At 46.5% G+C, this 23,050-nt stretch overlaps 1 protein-coding gene across 2 annotated transcripts in view; it reads left to right on the top strand.

The window, feature by feature from the left end:
* SH3KBP1 (SH3 domain containing kinase binding protein 1) overlaps positions 1-23,050 on the top strand; it is a 254,503-nt gene that overhangs the window by 210,525 nt on the left and 20,928 nt on the right. For both annotated transcript variants that reach the window (XM_024737998.1, XM_024737999.1), the window contains one exon: positions 10,489-10,574. In XM_024737998.1, the coding sequence (XP_024593766.1) occupies positions 10,489-10,574 (86 nt within the window). The remainder of the gene's footprint in view (positions 1-10,488; positions 10,575-23,050) is intronic.

The raw sequence follows: 23,050 nt of genomic DNA, 5'->3' as shown, positions 1-23,050 counted from the left end.
AGGGGCTCTGGGACTGAGAGGAAGGAAGTAAAGCTAAAAGAGTAGGAGGAGGTGAGCTGAGCAGGGATGGAGTGGAAGCAGGAAGTGGGGAAAGTCGATGGCCAGAAGTACCGGAGATGCTGGTCAGGAAGGGGAGGTTGGTGCCCACAATTTCAGAGGCAGAGTGGGTCTGAAGATGGACATATCCACAGAGGGAGGCGCCCTGAATGTGGGTGACTGAGGATGAATGAAGGTCGTAAGGGCTGAAGGGACCAGGGGAGGGAGGGGATGGATTGCCCACATGGCTCTCATAGGCTCAGGAAGATGGCAAGAGCTGAAATGAGGTGAGGCTGATGTTCTCGAAGCCAGTGTCCTCCCAGGTGGATGTCGGGGTGTTCTGGGAGTTGATGACAGGCAATGATAAGAAAGTTTCAATAGTCAGGGCGGTAGCAGGTCATTAAGTCAAGAGGTTCCAGATGGATGGAGTTGCTTACTGTGGCTCAAGCATCGCAGAGGGCACTGTCCACTGACTTCAGATGTGGAAGCCTGTGTCAGAGGAGGAATCTCAGTGAGACGGTTCGCAATTAAGTCTTGGACACCAGGCTGTGGGCAGGAGGCCTAGTGGCTTCCCAGACCTGTGCCACTTGCAGATGGTCTATTGCTTTAAATCTTAAACACACCAGGTACATTTCCCATGAAAGGCTGAAGGCTATATGGAGAGAACTGGAACACGGATCCAGGGAGAGCAACAGTGGAATTGCACATTTTTTCCTTGTAATGAAGAGGGAGCCCTGGATACCAGGGAAACACTGGGAGATTAGTGACGAGCCCTGAGACATTTTAGCTTGAGGCAAAGATTAAGTAAACATTTATATGCCAAATATCAACTAAGTGCTTAGGGAAGGGCAGATGTCTCTCTGGAGACCAACTTACCCACACGGAAGTTAATTTTTCTTTAGATTTACATAGGCATCCCAGCTGCTTCAAGCCCCTCAGGATACAAATTAGCAGAAAGTAAACTTCTAGGTCCTGGTGGTTCTGTGAGGTGTGTGGTCCCCATGCCCACCAAAAGAACGCACTAAAAAAGACCTTTGCTCTTATTAGCTCTAAGCTAATCAATCATTTAATTTTGAAAAAAAAGGGAAAGAAAGATAGCTAGAGTGTGCACAAATGTTCCCTAAGCAGGCGGATGGAATGTGTGCCTGGGTGGTCAGGCCATCATTTTGAGTTTGGATTGCTCAAGTATTCTAAATGTCTTTGCAAAGATTCCTAGGGATGTGGCATGTGGTGTTTGAGTGTTTCCCTTCTTTTCTACAAGTCAGGACCAAGACATGTCTTTGGAGAGTTCAGGAGAGAGACCTTGGCTAGAAATTACAGAGGTGGGTGTCGTTGGCTCACAGATGGTAGTTACACTCATGGAATGGCTATAATCACTCCAGGAGATTACAGAGAAGAAGAGGAGAGAGTACAGGCAACAGTGGGGAAAACCATTACTTACAGGGCGGAGGAAGGACGAGGAGCTGTGGAAAAGGGTGAGTGGACTGCAAGGCCGTGGAAGCCACGAGAAGGGAGGGTGGAGCAGCTACCGGCCAGTGGGTCTCACGCTTGAGTGTACGTTGGCATCACCTGCAGTCTTGTTAAAACACAGATCGCTGCTCTCCAAGTTTCTGATTCAGGAGGTCTGGGTTCAGGCCTGAGAATTTGCGTTTCTAGCAAGCTCCCAGGGCTGCTGCCGCCACTGGTTAGCCAAGCCCACTATGAGAACCTCCACCAAAGTGATAGCCGGGGAGACTGAAGGGGCTTCGGTCACTAGCTGGCCCTTGGTGATCCCAGTCAAGTGGTTTCTATACAATAGTTGGGGGTAAGAGAGAGACTCAGGGTTGAGTTGAAGAAAGAACAGGTGGGCTACCAAGCACGTGTAGACTTGTCTTGTGATAAACTCAGCTATGGGGGAAAGGTGGAAATTGGGTGCTAGATATGGATCCAGTGTGTATGTGTGTGCTCTGTGTGTGCGTGCGTGTTTGTGTGTGTGCTGTGTGTGCTGTCATTCGTTATTTCAGAAATTCATCAAGTGCCTCCGTTTGGCTAGGCCCTCTTCTGGGTGGTAGTTAACTACAGTAACCAGGCGAGACATGCCTCCTGCCCACCCACTGCTTACTGGGCTTTGGAGCCAGGCCCACCAGTGTGGAAAGCCCACCCCTCTGCTTCCTTACCCTGTAGCTTCAGGCAAGGTACACACCTCTCTGTGTCTCAGTTTCCGTTGCCACTCCTAGGGCACCTAGTTCTTCTCCTGGCCCTTGTGAGGCCCTCAACCAATCTTTTTTCCTCCCTTGAGAGAGCTCAGTGGGTGACCTTGTAGGGAGAGGAGTTGCCACGTGGTGACAAACAGGTCATGCTCAGCAGCCCCGAGGGAGCGAGGAAACACGGACGCCCTCAGACCACACATCGAGAGGTCTCTAGGGAGTGGAAGCAGAGCCGCAAGAGCGTCAGGGAAGGCTGGGCACTGAGGAAGGGTGGGTGGTTTATGGAGCATGGGAATCCCACAGGGGAAAATACCTTGTCACATTGTAGAAATGTCTACCTTATTTGCTGGCCTCATTTCACTTGTATGTATAACTTTCTCTCCATACGTCTTTCCATCCTCACCGAGAATAAATTTCATTCCCTGCAGCAAGTTCCAACAACAGTAGTGATGGGCTTAGCCTCAGCTCGGACTGAGCCACATTGATCTTCCTGCCAGTGACGGCCAGAGGCAGGCGAGGAATCAGTAGGGGATATTAACGCCCTGCACGGGCACAGGTACTAATTGGTTCATATAACGCTTTTCCCATGGGCTATTTTTTTGAACACTCTTCCTCCAGGTGACACCCCACAAACTCTTCTCAGACTTGTGCGCTGATGAGATCCCCGCCTCCAAGCATCTAAAGCCCCTTGCCCCTCTGGGAGGCCCAGCTGTGGGTTTGCCGATGGGAGCTGCGGGTGTCATCGTCCTTCGGCCTTAAGGGCTTGGGGCTTGTGCCCTTGGATGGGCTCTAGACAGAGGCCTGTTGCCACCCACACTTGCAGAGTCTGCATAGAGAACAGAAATTTGGAGGGGAACTGAGTGGGCAATGCCCCATCACCTTCCAACGTGTCTTCACCAACTATAAATAGCCCAGCCTGTTTGTGCTCATCCGAACAAGGACACAGTGCAAGGGGAGAGCTGCCAGGAAAACCACTCCGGTTCCCGCTTCCTGCGCCCCTGGCCTCGCTCAGGCTGCCCCACATTTAGACGGGAAGTTCGTAGTCAAAAAGTGCCTGTGATTCCTGGGACATTTTAGGCCGTGGGGTGAGTGTGTAGGGGCTCCACGGGAGCAGCAGAGCCTTCGGATCCACATTTCTGGGAAAGGGGAGCGAGGCTGCTCCTGCCCTCCCGCTGATGAGCAAAGGAAACTGGGCTCATTGCTGCTGCAATTTTGTCCTTTCCTGAAGGAAGGATTCAATCTCCCCGAGCAGTAACGGCCCCTCACAGAACGCTTCTGAAGGACTGGCTTCATCTCTGCTCCCTCCACAGATGGGCGGAGCCCTCTTAATGTTGCTTATTTGCAAGAGAAAAATCTCTAGAAGCATCAAACATGTGCGTTTTGATTATTACCGCGCATGTGTGGTGGGCAAATACAGGGCTGGGCGTCAAGAAGCTTCCATCCAGTTTTAGCTTTGCTACCAATTAGCTGTGTGGCCTTGGGCTCATAACTCCCAGCCTTAGAGCCCAGGACCCTCGTCTGTAATAAAATGGGGGCCTGAGCCAGGTAATCTTTACCCAGTTGTTTTTTTTTAACATCTTTATTGGAGTATAATTGCTTTACATTGTTGTGTTAGTTGCTGCTGTATCACAAAGTGAATCAGCTCTATGTATACATATATCCCCACATCCCCTCCCTCTTGCGTCTCCCTCCTCCCACCCTCCCTATCCCACCCCTCTAGGTGGTCACCAAGCACGGAGCTGATCTCCCTGTGCCATGCGGCTGCTTCCCACTAGCTATCGGTTTTACATTTGGTAGTGTATATATGTCCATGCCACTCTCTCACTTCATCCCAGCTTACCCTTGCCCCTCCCCATGTCCTCAAGTCCATTCTCTACATGTGAGTCTTTATTCCTGTCCTGCCCCTAGGTTCCTCAGAACCTTTTTTTTTTTAGATTACGTATATATGTGTTAGCATATGGTATCCATCGACAGATGAATGGATAAAGAAGATGTGGCACATATATACAATGGAATATTACTCAGCCATAAAAAGAAATGAAATTGAGTTATTTGTAGTGAGGTGGGTGGACCTAGAGTCTGTTATACAGAATGAAGTAAGTCAGAAAGAGAAAAACAAATACCCAGTTTTAATAGTCAGAGCCTGAGTCTGAGATGTTGTGAGCGGGCAGCCAGGAAAGCAGGGAGGGAGCGTTCATCTCCATTGACCTCACGTCCTCAGCACCTGATTGGACCAGGAGCAAGGGGTTGGAGCAAGAGAGAAGAGAGGGTATCTCTAGTCGTTTCTCTAGAAACTTCACATCTGTCATCATTCCTATGAGAAGATGACTCCCAGGTGGGATGAAAGCTGGGGAAAAATGGAGGATTCAAAGGGTGCACCTCAGTGGTTTTCTGTGTACAGGGGATGGGGCTTTTCTATCTCTTTTTCCTTTTCTTTCTTTCCCAACCTTTTTTTTTTTTTTTTTCCCCCATAACAATTTTTAGGCCCTTAAAACCCAGACATTTACGTTATGGTAATAGATCCTTCTGAGGGCAGGGAGCGGAGACTGCAGAAAAGATTCATCATCTGGACTTGAGATCTTTTGCTTGCTAGGAATCAGTACGCTCTTTTTCCCTTCACCCCCCACTCACCTCCAGAAGCGTGTGGGGTCTTTTTGGTGGTTTTTAGTTGCTGCTGTCAGTGCTGCTGTTCATTTTTTTATTCACTTGTTTGCTTGCCTCGGCTTCCTGTGCACTTCAGCATCTTTTCCAGGCCACATGTCTTGGCTTAACTGTCCCAACTTAGGCTAAATTGGGGCATGCCACTGGCTGAGCTCATGTTCTCAAGGGATGCACATGGCGCATCTTCCACATTTCCAACTGTTCACATGCCCCATCTCACGTCTCAGGTCTGAGTGGAAGGAGCAGGCCCCCCTGGGTGGGTCGGGTATGGGATTTTTGTTTCTTAGTAGTACTTTTTAACTCGGGGAGCAAAGGCGATTTACCCAGCTGGCAGTGAGCTGCGGTGACACAGGCTGTCTGGCATCCTCGGTGACTCACCATCTCCAGGACCAAGAGGCTGAGTGAAGCAGCTTTGAGAAGTGGTCAAGAGTTTGGGCTCCGGAGGCAGAGTTAGTAGGTTCAAATCTAGAATCCCACCATTCAACTAGTTTTATGACCTTTTGTCAGTAAGTGACTTCGTCTCACTGAGCCTGAGTTTCCTGATCTATATAATGAAAAGAAGGGCCACACAGGTGGGCTTCTCCAGGAAGCAAATTTTAGTATGCGAGACCTGTGTAGGGTTCAGTGCCTGTGGGGAGGGAGAAGGAAGCCGCTTTGGGCAGAGGGAGAAAAGTTGTGATGCTGGCTCCCCAAAGCCTCGGCCAAGTCCATGGGGGCTTTGGGGCTAAAATGGCCCCTCTGAGTTGTCTTATGTTGGGCTGAGATGGCTGAGACTTTTATACCGTGAAATGTGGGCCACGCTGGAAAGGCCAAGGAGGCTCTCTGCAGCTGAGGTAGTCCCTGGAGGGGCCAACAGCATTTCCACCGGCGGGGGCGACCAGCCCTTCACAGAAGGGGGCTCTGGGTGCCATGCAGAGTAGCTACTTCAAGGGGCAGTTGGGGCAATTGAATCGTACACGGAAGGAGCTTATCCTAGTGCCTGGCTTGTGGCAGGCAGTCAGTAAAGCGTAGGTGCTGCTGTTACTTCTGTGGGATTGTCGGTTCCACTTACTGCTGCTGGGTGTCCTTGGGCTGGTCAACCTGTTCCCTGCGATTTAGGGTCCCTGGCCAGAGAAGCAAGGAGACTCTTAGTTGCTAGTTGCCTATCCAAGTCACGTTTTTTAAATATCCATAAGCAAACCTGCTGAAGAAATACGAGAAAATAACATTATTTTGATTTAACAATCAGAGATGAGTAAGGACAACCATGTTCCAATATCTTTGGCTATATGGGGATGTGCCTGCTTTCTTCTATTTTCTCCCTTTATTTAACAGCTGTGGGCATAGAAACTCACCATAAAAAAAAAAAAACAAGCCCTCGCAGGAGCTAGTAAACTACAAAAGTATGAGCTTTTTCCTCTTTTGTTGAATTTAGTAACATCCTTTTTGCCAAAATGGTACCCATGTGTTGGGCAGACTGGAGGAGAGCAGGGACCATCGAGGGCTGCAGCCTCATTGGGTGTCACCCGCTCCAAACGTGTGCTTTGAAGAATTTCAGAACTTCTGCTATTTTTCGGAACTGACATTCATTAGCTTTGTTGTAAACGTCTATAAATACAGTGAAAGGCATTTACAAATAGACATTGTAAAATGCTTCCACACCCACAGTCTGAACACTGTCAAAACACCAGCTGCAGCTTCCCTACTTGGAAGGATCAGAACCTTTTTTAAACTACACCTACTGTGTTTTCAAAATAGGCTTGTTTCTGGCCCTGTGTAGAAGGTAATTTCAGCCGAAAGCCTGTGTCTGCTCTTGGCATGAGGGATCAGGACTTATTCAGAGAGATGGGAGGATCCCAACCTTTCAGAATATGGCTGGCGCTTTAGAATCTGGTCAGGGGATCACAGAGGAAGCTGTGGTGGGGGAGATCCTTAAAGGAGAGTTTGTAGGTAGGGGCCAGGCAATCTCATCTTTTACCTGGATGATACTGTTGGGGAGAAAGGAGAGCGAACATAAGCTGCCTGAATTGTACAAATCTCTGTTATTAAAAGTGAAGTTTTTAGGGCTTCCCTGGTGGCGCAGTGGTTGAGGGTCCACCTGCCGATGCAGGGGACACGGGTTCGTGCCCCGGTCCGGGAGGATCCCACATGCCGCGGAGTGGCTGGGCCTGTGAGCCATGGCCGCTGAGCCTGCGTGTCCGGAGCCTGTGCTCCACAACGGGAGAGGCCGCAACGGTGAGAGGCCCGCGTACAGCAAAAAAAAAAAAAGTGAAGTTTTTTAAAAAAAGAGTGAACTTTAAAAGGAATGAAAAATTTACCTATAGGCTTATCCCAGAGACAACTGCTATTAACATATCGGGCTGTTTCTTGCCCATCTTTTTCCTATGTATATTTTGGTTTGTTTTTCATTGATTTTACATAGGTGTGATCATACTGAATGTCATACGACTTTATGTCTTTAGGGAATAATGCAGTTATTATAAGTACATAATGCATTCCCATTTCAGAAAAAAAGGCAAATGTTCGTTACTTCTACAAGTATCATAAGGGCATGTGGGTGCATGTGCAGTGAGGTGTATGTCATTTTTAACTTTTATTTGTCGCCTTGACATTGTAACATAAGCATCTGTCCCTGTTGTCGTGAACTGTTTATATGTATCATTTTAATGGCTGTATAAAAGTCCATCATGTAACATAGGTTATTCAGCTGTTCCCCTATTTATGAAAGACTCCAGTTCTTTTCAGTTTTTCTTTATTACAAATAATGCCATGATAAACATCTTGATCTGCAAAACCCAGTTGGGTATTTCAGACTATCTCTTTAGTGTAGACCCGATGAACGTTTTAAATGCTATTGATATACACCCTGTTCTTAAAAATTACTTCTTTTTACCCTGCTCTGTTCCCCAAGGGCTTGGAGGTAACTTTCAAAAATGCATATAAAAGAATAAAATAGTTAAGAGTGACAGTAAAGGGACAATAAGGGCAGAAAAGTAATACAGCCCAAGATCGGATGAGCACCACAATGGGCATAGAGTTCTCTACGGCCCCCCTCGAGAGAGAGGCTCACATTGGACTAGAAGCTTCCAGGTATCAAACCAAAGAGGGAAATGGTAGCTCCAAGACCCACAGTTACTAAAATGCACGAATAAGCCACATGTTCAGAAGCAGCCGAGTTGTTCTGAGATACACATGGTTCACTGACATGCAAATCTCCTTCCCCATACACACCTCCAACCCCCGCCCCCATGACGTTCTCCCCAGCTGCCCACCAGGGTGTCACCTCCAACCATCCTCACCTTTGGCCAAAAAAAAGGTCAGTGGAATTAACTGGACTTTCCTTGCCTGAGTGACCTCTCTCCCTGGACAGAACATGTGTTTTTGTAAATTTTAATCCTTGGTGTGTTTCCAAAAGGACAGAGCTGTCTGGCTGTGAGTGTAACTTGAGTTCAGTCTGTGAGTTGGGAAGATGACAGCACCAAATCTTTCAGGCTCTGTAGATACCAAGTAATAAGATTAAGAGCCCTCAAGAACTTTTAAAAATGAAAATGCTGGGCTTCCCTGGTGACACAGTGGTTAAGAATCTGCCTGGCACTAAAATATATTAGAGAAAGCCCGCATGCAGCAACGAAGACCCAGTGCAGCCAAAAATTTAAAGAATAAAAAAAAAAAGAAAATGCTTTCTTACTAACAGTACCACATTTCTAAAACGTTTCATTCAGAAGTTTACATTCAAATTAGCGGATGCTCGGGCCCTGCCAATAAAGTTTTGAAATAAACATCCTTAATCCTGCCACTCCTGTTGGCTCGCTGTCTGTCCAAGGGAGTGTGCCCCGTGGGGCCTGAGCTTCGGTAGCCAGTGGGGTGGAGAGGGGGTCTGCCACAGAAATTTGGCCCGGGGGTCCCACAGCCTTGGGAGGCTGAGGTGAGGCAGACTCCTAAGACATGCACAGTCTTAGAGCTGTAGTTTCTCTTGGTGGAGACTAAGCCATTCGGCCCAGCCCTGGTTCCCTGGAGTCCTCACCTCTGCTTGTCTTCTGGCCGAGGGTGCTTGAGGTTAAGAGCCAGTCTTGTTCACTTGGGAGCTGAGGGAAGCTGACCTCTGTCTACTGGGCCTTCTCCACTGTCACGAGGATATGCATGTCTCGCTGAATGCCACCCCCATCACCCCTTGTTGGATGGGGAATCCAGAAGTCTGCCCCTTACCTCCAGGTTTACAGGTCGCCAGCTTCTGCTTTCCTCTGTCCCCATTGCCTCCAGGCAAACTGAACCCCGAGAGACTCAGCCCAGCACCGTCTGACCTTTGCCAACCTTTCTCCTCTCACTGCTCTCTGAGGATCTCAGACTTTAGCCCGGCCACACTGGGCACTCCCATCTACCCTTGGGTCCTTGCTCCATCGTGCCTCTTACTGATACGTCCTCTGTCCCTTTTCCTCCAAGGCCCAACTGTGATGCCGCCTCCTCTGTGTGCTCCCAGCGCACCCCGCAGATCTCTGTCTTGACCCAGTTCTTGATTACCTTAAGACCTGGATGTGCCTGTATCTTACCCAGCCTGTGCCATGTGGGCTCGGGGCTGTCTGTCTGTGTCTTTCTCCCATTTAGGCCACGAGACCCTCCGGAGCAGGTACGACCTGGCTTGGCCCGCTCATCACCCCCAGCGTGGTGGGTATTTGACAATACCCACCTGGAATAAATCTGTTACTCGTTGTGTAGTTCGGCTGCCTGGTGAGCACAGGGGGCTGTGAGATGGAGTACTTCTGTTGCTTTCCCGGGAACAACTACTTGGCTTCTCCCTCTCATTTCATGGACAAGAATCTCTCATTTTAAGGGCAAGGATCTTTTCCTATTTCACTTGCCATCACAGACCTTGGATAATCTTGTTCAGGTCTCATCCGCCTGAAAGGGTCCCCAGAGCTGCCCGTTTGGAGGGATTTGGAGGAACCTTCTGCCCACGCATGAGTGGCTGCTTCTCTCATCGTCTTGGAGGCCTGTCCCCATCATCCCAAAGGGCTGCTCCTAGCCCAGATAGAGAGGGAAGTCTCTCGTGTCCTGATGGGCACAGGGCCACCCACCCAACAGCTGTCTGATCTTACAGGCCCATGCCCCAGCGCCAGCTTTCAGGCTGCCAGATCTCAACTTGACACCTGTGCCTGTCAACAGCCTGGGTGGTGCCTCCGCTCCAGGCCAGAAACCCTTTTTCTCAAGGTTAAAAGTAGCCGACCTTTGACAAGCAACATTGGCTAAATTCCTGGCTCCTTAAAAGGGAAGCTCCTGGTTATCGTTTGCTGGTGCTTATTTGGCCATGGGGCAGGAGCGGGCCCTACGTCGCACCCTGTGGACCAACAGGAGGGTTTGTGGTTGAAGGTGCATTGCTGAACAGTCGTTATTAAAATAGCCGTCTCTGAAAATGTGTGTGGGAGGGGAGGGCCTCCAGTCTGTCGGCCGGTTTGCGCCACGGCCCATGTGGCTGGACAGCTTGTCAGCCCCTGCTGGTCAGCCCCAGAGGCGACAGTGTGACCCATCCCCCATGCAGCGTACTCCTTAACTTGTGTGCAGCGAGAAAGCTGACGAAATGACAAAGACACACGCCAGTTATTAAATGCCCGGACTTGTGTCTTTAATGCAGGGGTGACGGTCCAAAGATCGACTTGGCGGGCAGTTCGATCTCTGGCATCCTGGACAAGGACCTCTCGGACCGCAGCAATGACATCGGTGAGTAGGGAGAGCATTCTCGCTTCTCTTTGCAAAACTTTAAAAGAACCACAGAGCTTGATTTGCCCCTTCCACCAGCCTGATGAGAACGAACACAACCATTTAAATGCAAGGCTAACAACCCTCAGCTGGTTTTAGATATTGCAGTCTTGTAAAGATGGGAAGTAATGGTGGTTTCCACGTGAAAACAGAACGCCTGGGATTTTTACTCTCCCCGGCCTTAGGAAAAATTCCTTGCAAGGTCTCATGAAAAGAAATGTTGGGGCTTCCCTGGTGGCGCAGTGGTTGAGAGTCCGCCTGCCGATGCAGGGGACACGGGTTCGTGTCCCGGTCCGGGAAGATCCCACATGCCGCGGAGCGGCTGGGCCCGGGAGCCATGGCCGCTGAGCCTGCGCGTCCGGAGCCTGTGCTCCGCAACAGGAGAGGCCACAACAGTGAGAGGCCCACATACCGCAAAAAAAAAAAAAATGATGAACAGACCTTTTGGAGAAGTGGGCATTAGCACTTTATATTCATATTTTCCAGCAATTTATGTATTTAGTCTAAAAAGGTGAATGGGTGGACATGCAGCATGGCAGAATTCACTGTAGACACAGCACTAAGTGTTTTGACTTTGAGTTAAAAATGAGCTTTGATGCGGTAATTGCCACTTAGTTCAGAACGTGAGTGAGTTTTCCTGAGGTCAAGATACCACCATGTGACAGATGGGAAGGTAGCTCGAGTCCGTGGGTAAACAGGGCAGAGGGCTTTGGGGGGATGTGCGTGGGTGGAGTGCGGTCAAGTGCGTGCTGGTTGAGGCCTCTGTTGGTGTGATGGGGTGACAGCCCTTTTAAGAAATCCAGATTCAGGGACCACATTTCTTTCAGCTTTACATCTTTTGTTTGTACCTGTCATGGTCAGAAGTTAGCACTCTCATATTCTACATGACAGAGAGGGATACATTTTGGACTTGGCCTTTCATAAGTTACATTTTTTTATTTTGAAATAATTAGAGATTCACATGCAGTTGTAAGAAACAGTGCAGAGAGAATCACATACCCTTTGCCCGGTTTCTTCCAGCAGTAGCATCTTATGAACTGTAGTGCAAGGTCACAAGCAGGATATTGACATTGATACACCCCACCAGACTCCTCAGTTGTAGTGGTACTTATGTGTATTTAGTTCTCTGCAGCTTGGTCACGTGTAGGGTTGTGTATCCACCACCACAGTCAAGATACAGAACATTTCCCTCACTGCTAGGATCTATCATGTTGCCGTTTTATAACCACTAACCACGCGCCCCTCCCCACTCCTCTTCCCTAACCTCTGGCAGCCACTATCAAGGATTGATTTGTCGTGGAAGGTTCCAGCATGATTTGCATTGGCCGCTCAATTTAGAAACAAACGTCCGACAGCTGGCAGGCCTTGTAAGCGAATGCTCACTAGGGCGCCCAACGTGAGCATTCTCAGCGCCTGGGGTTACTCTTTCTTGGGTGCAGTTTTCTTCTGAACCTGCTAATAGAGTTGCATCTTTGCAACTGCTGACCTGCAGTGTCTGGTCTGATCTTATGACAGCTTGGGAGTAGGATATGTCGTGACCGTAAATACCAAAAGTGTTTGCCCTGGTTCCAGAAACTGTTTTACATCCTCGCTTAGCCTTTGAGAAGCACAGTCAAGAAGCGTGACCAGGAGCTTCTGACAGCTTGGGCTGATGCAATAGTAGAAACACTAGCCTGCTGTAGCTTTGGACTTGGTTAAAGGGCAGAGGAGAGCAGAGCAGCGATTGGCCGTGAATGAGAAGGAAGCACCAGAATGAGCCTGATTAAGTTCTGGTTTTACTGCTGTGGTTCAACATTTGGGCCCCATTTTAAGGCAGGCTGGCCCGTTGGCGAATTGACAGTGAGGGTCACACGGGGCCCGCCACAGGAAGGGAGGTATCACCCGCCTCCAGGACGCACAGGGCCGTGCCTTGCTTGTCAAGAGCGTTGGCCTCTGAGCCTTGTTTTCTTTGGGTCTGGAGATGGCTGAGGTGGCGGTCACGAAAACACTGACAAGCTGGTTGGGAAACGTTGGGGACGTTGATGGGGGAGGGTTAGCCTATGGAAGCTTTTCGTACTGTGTATGTATCTGGGCACCCAGAAAGAGATGCTGAGGTGTGGCTCACCCTCATTTTGCCAAGAAGACATTAATCCCAGAAGACTATAATTCCTAAGCTAATAATTTAATGTATATATTATTTGCATTGCCAGAAATGATGATTGGCAGCCTTGTAAGCAACCACTAAATCCTTGAGTACCTACTGCTCAAGTGCAAGGTTATACCACTCATACACAGGCCCTGCTTTCCAGGGGCTTTGGGTCTGTTGCGGCCCCTAAGACGGCAAATGGAAAGTGTAACACTGACGGTCTGTCTAAATGCTGACGGAGTGGTAGGAAGTAAGACTGATCAGAGTTCGGGCTGCTCCTTGGTGCCTAGGATGTCAGGGCAGGCTCCATGAAGGGGGACAGACTTACCTGGATCTGGAAGTTGGATTCGCTTCGGTAGAGGCAGAGGCAGAGGCAGAGGCAGAGGCAGAGGCAGGGAAATCACAGGGAGAGGACTGATACCTGAGCATAGGTCGGCCTGGCTGCGGCAGAGAGCTTGCGCTGACGTGGAGGGGTGGTGTTGACCCGGAAATGTAAGTCGGGGCTGGATTGAGTTTGAGAGGGATGGATTTGTAATTTTTTCTGCAGGCAGTGGGAGCTCTTGATGGTTGACACTGAAGTGACATGATCGGGTCTAAAAATTCAGATAATAAGTGATGGAGCTTTGTGGGACCAATCAGATGAAGGGAAGGTGGGTGTCAGGGAGTCAGGTTATTTGATAGTTCGCCTGAGAGGTAGTGTGAGGGAGCCAGAGTGGAGCTGCTCAGAAGAGGCTTGTGAAACAAGGGGTAGCTGCGCAAGCAGCAATGCGAGAGAATGATCGCTGGTCCTCGGGAACAGATGGGATTTGGGAGGAGGAGAGAATGATTTGTTAGCTCTGAGGTTTTAGGGTTGGGTGACTGATTGGTGGGGGGAAATGACTTGGGTAGAAATAAGCATATCCGGAGGAGGAACTGGTTTGGGGGGAAACGTGATGAATTTAAGCATGTTGACATTGAGATTTGGGTGGATGTCCCATGTCAGTGCTGGATGAGGACTTGAAGGTGGAGGCTGAGGCCAGAGCGGCGGGCAGAGCTTGGTGTCTGCAGACCTGGGTTTGAGTGCTATTGATTCTGCTGCTTCCTGGCTGGGTGACCTTCTGTAACTTACACCAGCTCTCTGAGCTTCAGCTTCGTTCTCTATAAAGAGTTCTAACATCTCTCTAAGCTTCCTCACCTCGCCTTCCAGAATTATGTAAAGTCAGTTGATGAGCTGCCAAAAGGTAGAGGTGCTTATTATTAATGTTGTTGTTTGCTTAAAAGCGATAAAGTCAAGAAGATAAATAAAATCCTTACCATGAAAAAAGAGAAAGAAGGACCTAGAACTGAAGACTAAACCTTGTGCAAAGCCCTCATCTAAGGGAAAAGTGGGCTCTTGCAACATCACAGGGGCCAACGGAGGAGAGGATTTTAAGCAAAGTGTCTTAGGTCCAGATGCAGAAATGTTCTTTGCAGATGGGTCGGTCAAGATTAGGACATTGCCAAGGGGCTGGCTCTCTTCAGGGCTGCTTTTGTATATCTGCTTTTGTAGCATTTGTTCATTGTTTTGAATCAAGAAGGAAATTATTTGTACCAGAATGTTTTGTTAGTGTTTCAGACAATTGAAGCTGTCCGAATGCGGGCCGCCGCGAATAACAGAATACAGCCTTGAAAGCCATTGGAAATCATCGTTGTTAGCTATAAATAAATCTGTGTTTCCTCTTAATAAAGCTATAATTTTAAATTATTATCATATTAAATTAGAGAGCATGGCTTTTTCAGATCTCGTGTGGGCAGCTACCAGCATCTGTCAGCCCGAGATAATTTAGAATGAAATCAGTTGGTCCAAAGCTAACTTGTTGATGTCAGTTTGAGATACTGTTTGTATCAAACTATGCGGCCATATTTCAAGTAACATAATAGGAAACATGGATGAGCTCCAACACAGGCCTGCACATGAACAGAAATGAAAATTAAATTGTCTGGTTTTCTCTTGCTGACGGAAGAATCTCTGTTCCGATTGAATGGGAGATTAGAGGCCGCAAAGTCAAGTGCCATAACATTTACTTTTATCAAGTAGTATATTGTAGTTCCCATGGCATGGTGGGATTTATTGTTACACTTCAATGCTACGGAGATTTTCCGTTCCTTTCACACTAAAGCACATAGCAACAGGCCTCCAGGTGCGAAGCAGCCTGGGAACTGAGCCGTCTAGTTTCAACTAATTGACTTCAAAAAAAAAGCCCTTCTCATTCCTCCTAAGTTGCTTGCCTTCTTTGTTTTGACTCTTGTTTTCCATTCTATTCAAATCTCATCATACCTTTCCCACTTCTGTCTCTTTACATGGACACCACCCCTGTTCACTTGAGGAAGCTGATTTCCCCTCTATCTTTTCAACTGACCCCACAGACCCACACTTCATATGCCAGTCAGTTTGGGGCCAAGTATTACCAGCTTTACAGTCTATGGTCTTAGGATGTGGAACTGGTTTGGAAGCTTTGAAGGCAAACTTCAACTTGTTCTCGGATCTCTCACCGATGCCTCTTGGCCTGTGGTTCATTCAGACCAGGAAATGTAAAAGCACTTCCCTACCTATGCCCTGGGAATGCTATTAAGAGCTAATTGATTTTGGCTGGGGTGCTGGAAAGCTCCTGAAGCTGGACTGTGCTGATGGTTGCACACTCTGTAAATACTAAAAATTATTAAGTTGTACTCTTAAAATGGATGAACTTTATGGTATCTAAATTATACTTCAGTAAAGCTACTGAAAAGAAAAGAGAGCTAATTGAAATTTTCTGAGCATTCACTTTGAGGTCTCAATGTCAAAAAAGATATACACAGCTTTGCCTCACTTTATAAAACAGCTTTGTATATCTATTTAATAGCCACTATGTTAGTGTTTCTGAGTTGTCTATAAACCAACCTTTTATAAATAGGATTATGTTTTAGGTGTGTTAAGGAAGCTCTCTAAAAGCTTGTAGTGGAATCATTTTGTAATACAAGTAAGTTCCTTCAAGGTGTTAAATAAGTGTATTGTTTTACACAGTTTTCTTAAATTGGGGCCCACCTGGGCATTGATACGTATCGTCGCAGCTGTGGTGATAGAATAATCACAAAGCATTTGGAAGACTTAGGAGTGCTTTTCTAAGAATATTTGGGGGTATAACAGGCCTTTATAATCTTTGATTCCTCTTTGAGGTACAATTTGTGATAGTTTCTTCTGAGTAACATAACTGTGGGTATGACGTCCTAGTGTTAGAATCATTCCTCCAGTGCAGTGAAGAGCATACGCTCTCTCTCTTCATCTCCCTCTACTGTTGTCCTGAGGTTCTAGTGGTGAAATCACAGCAGTGGGAGCGAGCGAGCAAAAGGAAAGAAGGAACTAATAGTCACCGGGTGCCTACTAGACGTTTGGTATATTTTATATATTTCTCATCATCACCAGCCCTGTGAGGGAGGTGTAATGTCTCTTGTTTTCAGGGACTGGACAGGGAATGAAGAAAGTCAGGTAATTTGGGCAAGGTTAACCAACTGGTAAATCACAGAGTTGGATTTGAACCTAGTTCCCCCTGACCCGTGGAGCCCAAATTTTCCAGTATATGAGGTTGGTCTATATCAGTGGTTCTCAACCATTCTCCCCAGGGGACATTTGGCAATGCCTGGAGACATTTTTGATTGTCCCAAATTTGGGGTGGAGGTGGGAGTGGGGATGCTACTGGCATCTAGTGGGTAGAGACCAGAAATGCTGTTAAACATTTTACAGTACACAGGGCAGCCCCTGCAGCAAAGACTGATCCGATGCCACTGTCAATAGCACCGAAGTTGAGAAAGCCCAGTCAGTGCCAAGAATCCAGTGGTGAGTTAGGAACAGCTGGGATAGGGACAGTGTCCCCTCAGTTGAGTGCAGCCTTATGGTCCTGGGATGGCCCATCTAATTTCCTGAGAATCTCTATAAAACGGAGTGTGAAAATGGTTTCAGAGCTCTTGGAAACTTGTGAGTTTATATACAAAAAAGTAAATATATTTAAGTTATTCACCTAAGCACGGACCAAGGAAGTTGCCACGACCTTTGAGAGAACGCTCATCCTCCTTCTCCTTGCCCTAGAAAAAAATGATATAATTTGCATCTGATTTTCATACAGAAAGGGTGTTATGTTTGGGATTAGATACTCTGCCAAGATTTAATACCCAGTGTTTAAGTGGATGTTAAATGAAAGGACAACAACAAACATGAAATTTAATCAGTGCTAAATTCGAAATCTGTGTGGTAAAGCTTAAGACTGTATATAGTATAAAGCAATTTAATAGTGACCAGTAACACAAAATTTTGTCAATATGACACCAAACCTCTATAAACAAGTGATTAAAATTTTAACTTATTTGAAATTTCTGCCTTATGCCATAAGAAACCATTTCTTGGGATTTCTTGGACAGATTTCGGGGAAGAGTTAGATCCCAGGCTTTGGGCTGTTGGTTTTTCTGTCCCCATTTTTATATTTTAACTTTCCCCTTTTGGAACTAGAGAGCCAGTTATTGGGCCTTGTAGCATTTCAGGTCATTGAGCAATTTCTCGCGTTTAATAGGACAACATATACTGTGTCCTGCCTGTCTTAAAGAACACCATGGGTGACATTTGGAGTGTTCCAGAAGGGCTGCTGGCTGAGCATGTGTGTGAACAAGCCGCACCTCTCGGCTCTCTTGAGGTTAGTTGCTCTGACGTGAGAGCTTTCATTTGAGAGCCACAGCTCACTGTTACAGACAGTGTCCCTTTACCAGTGACCTTCAGACAGACATGGTGTTTGGGATCAGGAAGGTGGCTGGCCTTACCCGTGCAGAGGAGAGGAAGATGTGGTCCCTGCTATGTCACCATCGAATCTGCACATGAGGCTGTGGGGTGTGCATGTGTGGGGCTCTGGCTCCTATTCAGGGACACCAGTCATGACCAAACTTCAGTTTGTATCAGGATGATTTGCGAAGCACTATGCATTTCTCAAGTGTGGTGATAGAAGGCAAAAGAGATTGTGCTTAGGGTCAAACGCTTTATACCAAGGAAGTGAAACAGGTTGAGCTTGTGATTGCTGGGTCTTGGACCTAGTCAGTCCCTCTGACCGGTTTTGGTTTCCTCCCCGCCCTTCAGGACTTAGCCTTGGCTCAGAAGAGGTTCTCCGCCTGGACGTCCCCGTCCAGTGCCCCTTCCCCTGGTTCCCGACCTCTCGCCTAAGATTCTTAGGGCTCACAGCCGAGGTTTGTGCTGAGTAAAGGAGGCCAATCTGGCCACCGGCATTGGTTTCCAAATCACCTCACCGTCTTAGAGAAGATGGGTTGATGGCAAGCCCTTGTCCTTCTCAGCACTTCCGAGAGTCTGCTGTGTCAGGGTTCCACTGACACATCTACACAGTTGGAAACATCGGTCCAGACCAAAACTGAGGTGCTCACCTCTGCCTGCTTGGCCCCCGGCAAGGCAATCCTGGCCTTTGGCAGTCTGTCGCATTGATTAGGTTCATGCTTACTTTTGATGGGTTCCACAGACTACTTTTACCCCATCACATCCAATAAACACAAAAGCAATAAACATTCAAAGTGCCAGTAAGAAAAGTTTCATGACAACTGTACAAACACAGGTGGAGGTTAAGCAGATCCAAGTGGGGGTGACGATCATAAGTGTTGCATAACCTCCTGGAAGTGATGTATCTGGGGGTGTGAATTATTCTAAAACACAGAGAGCGAACAGTGTCATCCTGCCCAAGCCACCCACAGCCATCAGCCTGCCCTGAGCAAGAGTGAGTGACTGGTGAGATTGGGTGGGGGGCATTTGGGTGTGCAGCAAGCATCCTTCAGATGGGTCTTGGCTTGGAGAGGGTCACAGTGCCCACTAGCTGTGTGGACTTGTGGCCAGCCCCAGAAGCTCACCTGTGTGCAGGGGTGGTGTGCCCTCCCCTGGTACTTTGGTCGCCTCCCTCTCTGTGGTCAGGGCCGTGGCATTCTTCGTTCAGCCCAGCTGCTTAAACACCTCTGCTTTTGGTACACTCTGAGACCATTTTCAGCTTTAAGAATACAAATGCAGAGGGACACCTAGTGGATTCAAAGTAGTCTATACACAGCAAAGAGACGTATGTAGTATCCTGTGTTACATCCGCAGTGGGCCCCACTGAGGCCTCTGAGGTGGGAATGAATGTGGAAGCAAGAAGGGAACAGGTGACAGTCAGCTCTCAGGTTGCACGTGGCATTTACTTGGCCTGCGATGCCCCCTCCACCCACTGGCTGTGGATTCAGGGATTGGCAGAGCCCTGTTATGGCTTCTCTTTGACTTGTAAATATCCAGAGGGATACATAACCTGCCAGAAAACGATGCTCAAGTACCCCTTTGTCATACTAAAAGCGTTGTAGACAAACTACCCTTTATTAAGGAGGAAAGTTGAGTTATCAGACTCCTTCTAGCCATGGACTCTTGCTAGGGCATGGTCTGGGAACCTCAGCCCGCTCTGCTTCCCACTGCCTTTGGTTCATTAAAAGAGAAAAGTGCTGAGCACTTGCAGAGTGAGGTTGGGGGCCCCATTAGAAGGAAACTGGATCTGGTGGTGACAAGCTAAGATGAGGTGTCAGTGAACAGGGAGGCCTGATTTCAAGCCAGAGAATCTTTCTTTAGCTTCCCGATGCCCTGTAGTAGCACTCTCCACCTCCCCAGGCGTGAGTCCTTTCTCCTGGGGTGGTGCATGATCTTTGGAATTTCCCAGGCTCACTTACCCCCAATCCCCGCCCCCCCAAAAAAGCCTAATTTGAGGGCCTGCTGGTTTTTATTTTACTAATGAAGCACATTTTAAAAAACAAATGCCATCGCCTGGTAGAAAGGATATAATCTCCAATTTAAAAATTGAACACATTTGACTTACTGAGAGACTTGCAATGTTGACCTTCTTTTTCTTGGCACTTTATGTATGCATTGGGGATAACTTTGTCGTGAATGCATACCAGTTCTTCGGGTGGCTTCAGATTTGAATTCGTAGCTCCGCAGTCCAGGTTGAGTGAGTCTCAGCTCCTTTTTCCTCTTCTTTATGACAGGGTTAGTTACTAATGCCCACCTACCTCAGAGGATTGTTGTAAAATATAGACATGGTGTGACGTGGCTGAGACAAAACAGGCGCTTTCTGAGTTGTAGTTGGTACAGCTGCAGTTCAGATAGAGAGAAGAACCAAGTATCAACCTACATTCTTGCCGTGACTACTGTTCTTGGAAAATAGGAAAATAGGAAAGTTCTTATGTTAAACACATAACATAAATCAGCTGAGGTTTTGACAGCTGTATCGGATATCGTTTCATATGATTTGCTCAGTTGGCTTTTTATATTAAAGAGCTGCTCCCCACCTCCCAATTACAAAGGGAAAAGGTGCTCACTTTCAAAAAATGAAAGAACTCAGGAAGTTAGAAAGTGAAAGTCCCCTGGTATCCCAGCCTCTCCCTGAGGTAATCACTGTTAATTTGTCGTACACACCTTTAGAAGTCTTTCTGTGACTGGATGGATGGATGGATGGATGGTTGGATGTTTTAAAAATGTGATCATGTTAATACAATACAGTTCTAGTCCACACTTGTTCTTTTGTACTAAATAATGTATGTTTGACATCTTTCCACATAAGTCACGTAGGTCAACCTTATACTTTTAAAGGCTACGTGATATTCCATTGCATGTCTCTACTGTAACCAATTCACTAGGAGCAATGCTGCAAAGACCACCCTAGGACAGTGATCTGCAAATAGGACGACATGAACCTTGGGGGACCATGGAGACTTCTCAGGCCATGGACAGTGCCTCATCTTCTTATGTGCCCTTTCTTCAAACTCATCTCCTGAGAGCCCTGGTGCCATGCTGCTTTTCCTTTCTCACTCCCCTTTCCCATTCACCCTCTCCCACCTCACATGGCACAGCCAATCTCTTGCCCGCTCCAGGGGTATAAAAACCCCTGGTGCAAACTCAGAGACAATTCTGAGATTGGTGCTAGACTTGAGAAACTGAAAGACTCTATTGACTGGACAAAAACTCCTTTTACAAGTCGGTTGGTTTCTAATTATTTGCTTCCATCAAAATTGAAGGAGGTACCCACTGAGTTGTTCATCGATAGATAGTTTAAAATAGTTCTTGATGATGCTAGACCACTGTCTGATTTTTGGTATGTAACTTGGAAGGACTTCACGGAATTAAGTGACATTGTGATAACAAAATTCTTTCCATTCCTATCTACTTATTTTTGTGTTAACAAAGTTTCTTGGCACTTACATCTATAAAATGAAAAATAGGAATAGAATCGATACCAAACCGTGTCATTCTGGTGATAAGAGTCATACAAATACAAATGAAGTGACTGTGGGAGAAGCCCAATAAAATTCTACTTTGTTATGCTATTAAATTCCTTATCAAAATGAGTAGTGTGTGTATACATATGTTTTGATCATTTGCATAGTAATAATAATTGTAAGGATAACTCAATCCAGAAAAAAGTAATTTTTACACCTGGAGCCTTATGATTTCAGGAAATGAAAAAGTTATAATTCTCAATTTATATACATGTTCCTATAGCAGAAAAAGATGAAAAAGTTAACAATGGACAAAATTAACAAAAGCATAAAACATTGCGTTAGAATAAAATTCAGTGGTGGAAGTATGATGGAAATATGAATTCAAAGAGGGAAAGGAATGATTCAGAATTTCCAACTGTTAGGGAAAAGCTTATTAATGATTTTTTAAAAGTGGATGGTGATGGTCATTAAATTGCTGTGGTATTCAAATTTATATTGAATATAGTCAAGACAGCAATAGTTATATTTTAAAATAGCAATATTTAGAATATAGCAGAAATTATATCCTTTGTGACTAAAACTTGTGTAAAATTTTAGACGTCAACTTAACCTGTTGGGGGGAGTACATAGTTTTTTAAATTTATTTTAGGAGGTACACTGGTAAACAGTTCGAACACCACTGGCCTCATAAATACGTCATTCTATACGTACACAAACATTGCTGTGGGTTAACTTCTAAAGCGTAATATCTGAAGGTGTACACATTTACATTTTGTGACAGATATTGCCAAACGGCATTAAAAAAAGGCTGTGCCTATTTACATTCCTGTGAATGATAGCGTAAGTCTGATTTCTAATAAATACATTTTTTATTTACTAAATCATTTTCAATAGCAAATTTGGGTCTGTAGTGAGCAATGTTTATGAAAGGATGCTCAACATCACTAGTCATTAGAGAAATGCAAATCAAAACTGCAATGAGGTATCACCTCACACCAGTCAGAATGGCCATCATCAAAAAATTTATGAGCAGTGAATGCTGGAGAGGGTGTGGAGAAAAGGGAGCCCTCTTGCACTGTTGGTGGGAATGTAAACTGATACAGCCACTATGGAGAACAGTAGGGAGGTTCCTCAAAAAACTAAAAATAGAATTACCATATGATCCAGCAATCCGACTGCCGGGCATATACCCTGAGAAAACCATAATTCAAAAAGTCATGGACCACAATGTTCATTGCAGCACTATTTACAGTAGCCAGGACATGGAAGCACCCTAAGTGTCCATCGACAGACGAATGGATAAAGAAGATGTGGCACATATATACAATGGAATATTACTCAGCCATAGAAAGAAATGAAATTGAGTTAATTGTAGTGAGGTGGATGGACCTAGAGTCTGTCATACAGAGTGAAGTTAAGTCAGAAAGAGAAAAATACCGTACGCTAGCACATATATATGGAATCTAAAAAAAAAAAAGGTTCTGAAGAACCTTTATACTCCAATAAAGATGTTGTAAAAAAAAATGAGTAGCCAATATCAGAAGAAAAAAAAAGAATGCAAAAGTGAAATGTTACTTTTCCCCCCTTAACACTGTTTGCTATGGATGCACATGAAACTTCACCTCTCAGCGCTAGACTTCAGTAAGGTGCGCCCCAACCCCTTCCCAGACCCCTTCCGCTGATCTAAATTAGGTCACCGTGCTATCATTGCTAATTTCATCTTTTACCTGTCTCTCATAGTAGCTAGCAGAATTTGTAATTATGTCTGTAAAATTCGGTCCCTCTCAGGGGGCTCTGAGCTCCGTGGGGCGGGGACCATGGCTGTTTCGTTCACCCCTGCATCCCCCTCCATGCCTAGCCCAGAGCCTGGCTCATAGGACGCACTTAGGAAATATGGACTGAATGAAGCGACTGAGCGTATGTGAGAAGAAATAGTGTGATGTAGGATCACGTTAGAGATCTTCATTGCCACTAGCCCCATGTGGCTATTTAAATTTAATTTAATTGAAATCATCACACTTAGCTGTATTCCGTGTGCTCAGTA

Source organism: Neophocaena asiaeorientalis, unplaced genomic scaffold, assembly GCF_003031525.2.
Source record: "Neophocaena asiaeorientalis asiaeorientalis breed wild unplaced genomic scaffold, Neophocaena_asiaeorientalis_V1.1 scaffold324, whole genome shotgun sequence".
Taxonomy (NCBI): Eukaryota; Metazoa; Chordata; class Mammalia; order Artiodactyla; family Phocoenidae; genus Neophocaena; species Neophocaena asiaeorientalis.
The sequence above is the reverse complement of the archived record's forward strand: the minus strand, read 5'-3'. Positions and strand labels throughout refer to the sequence as shown.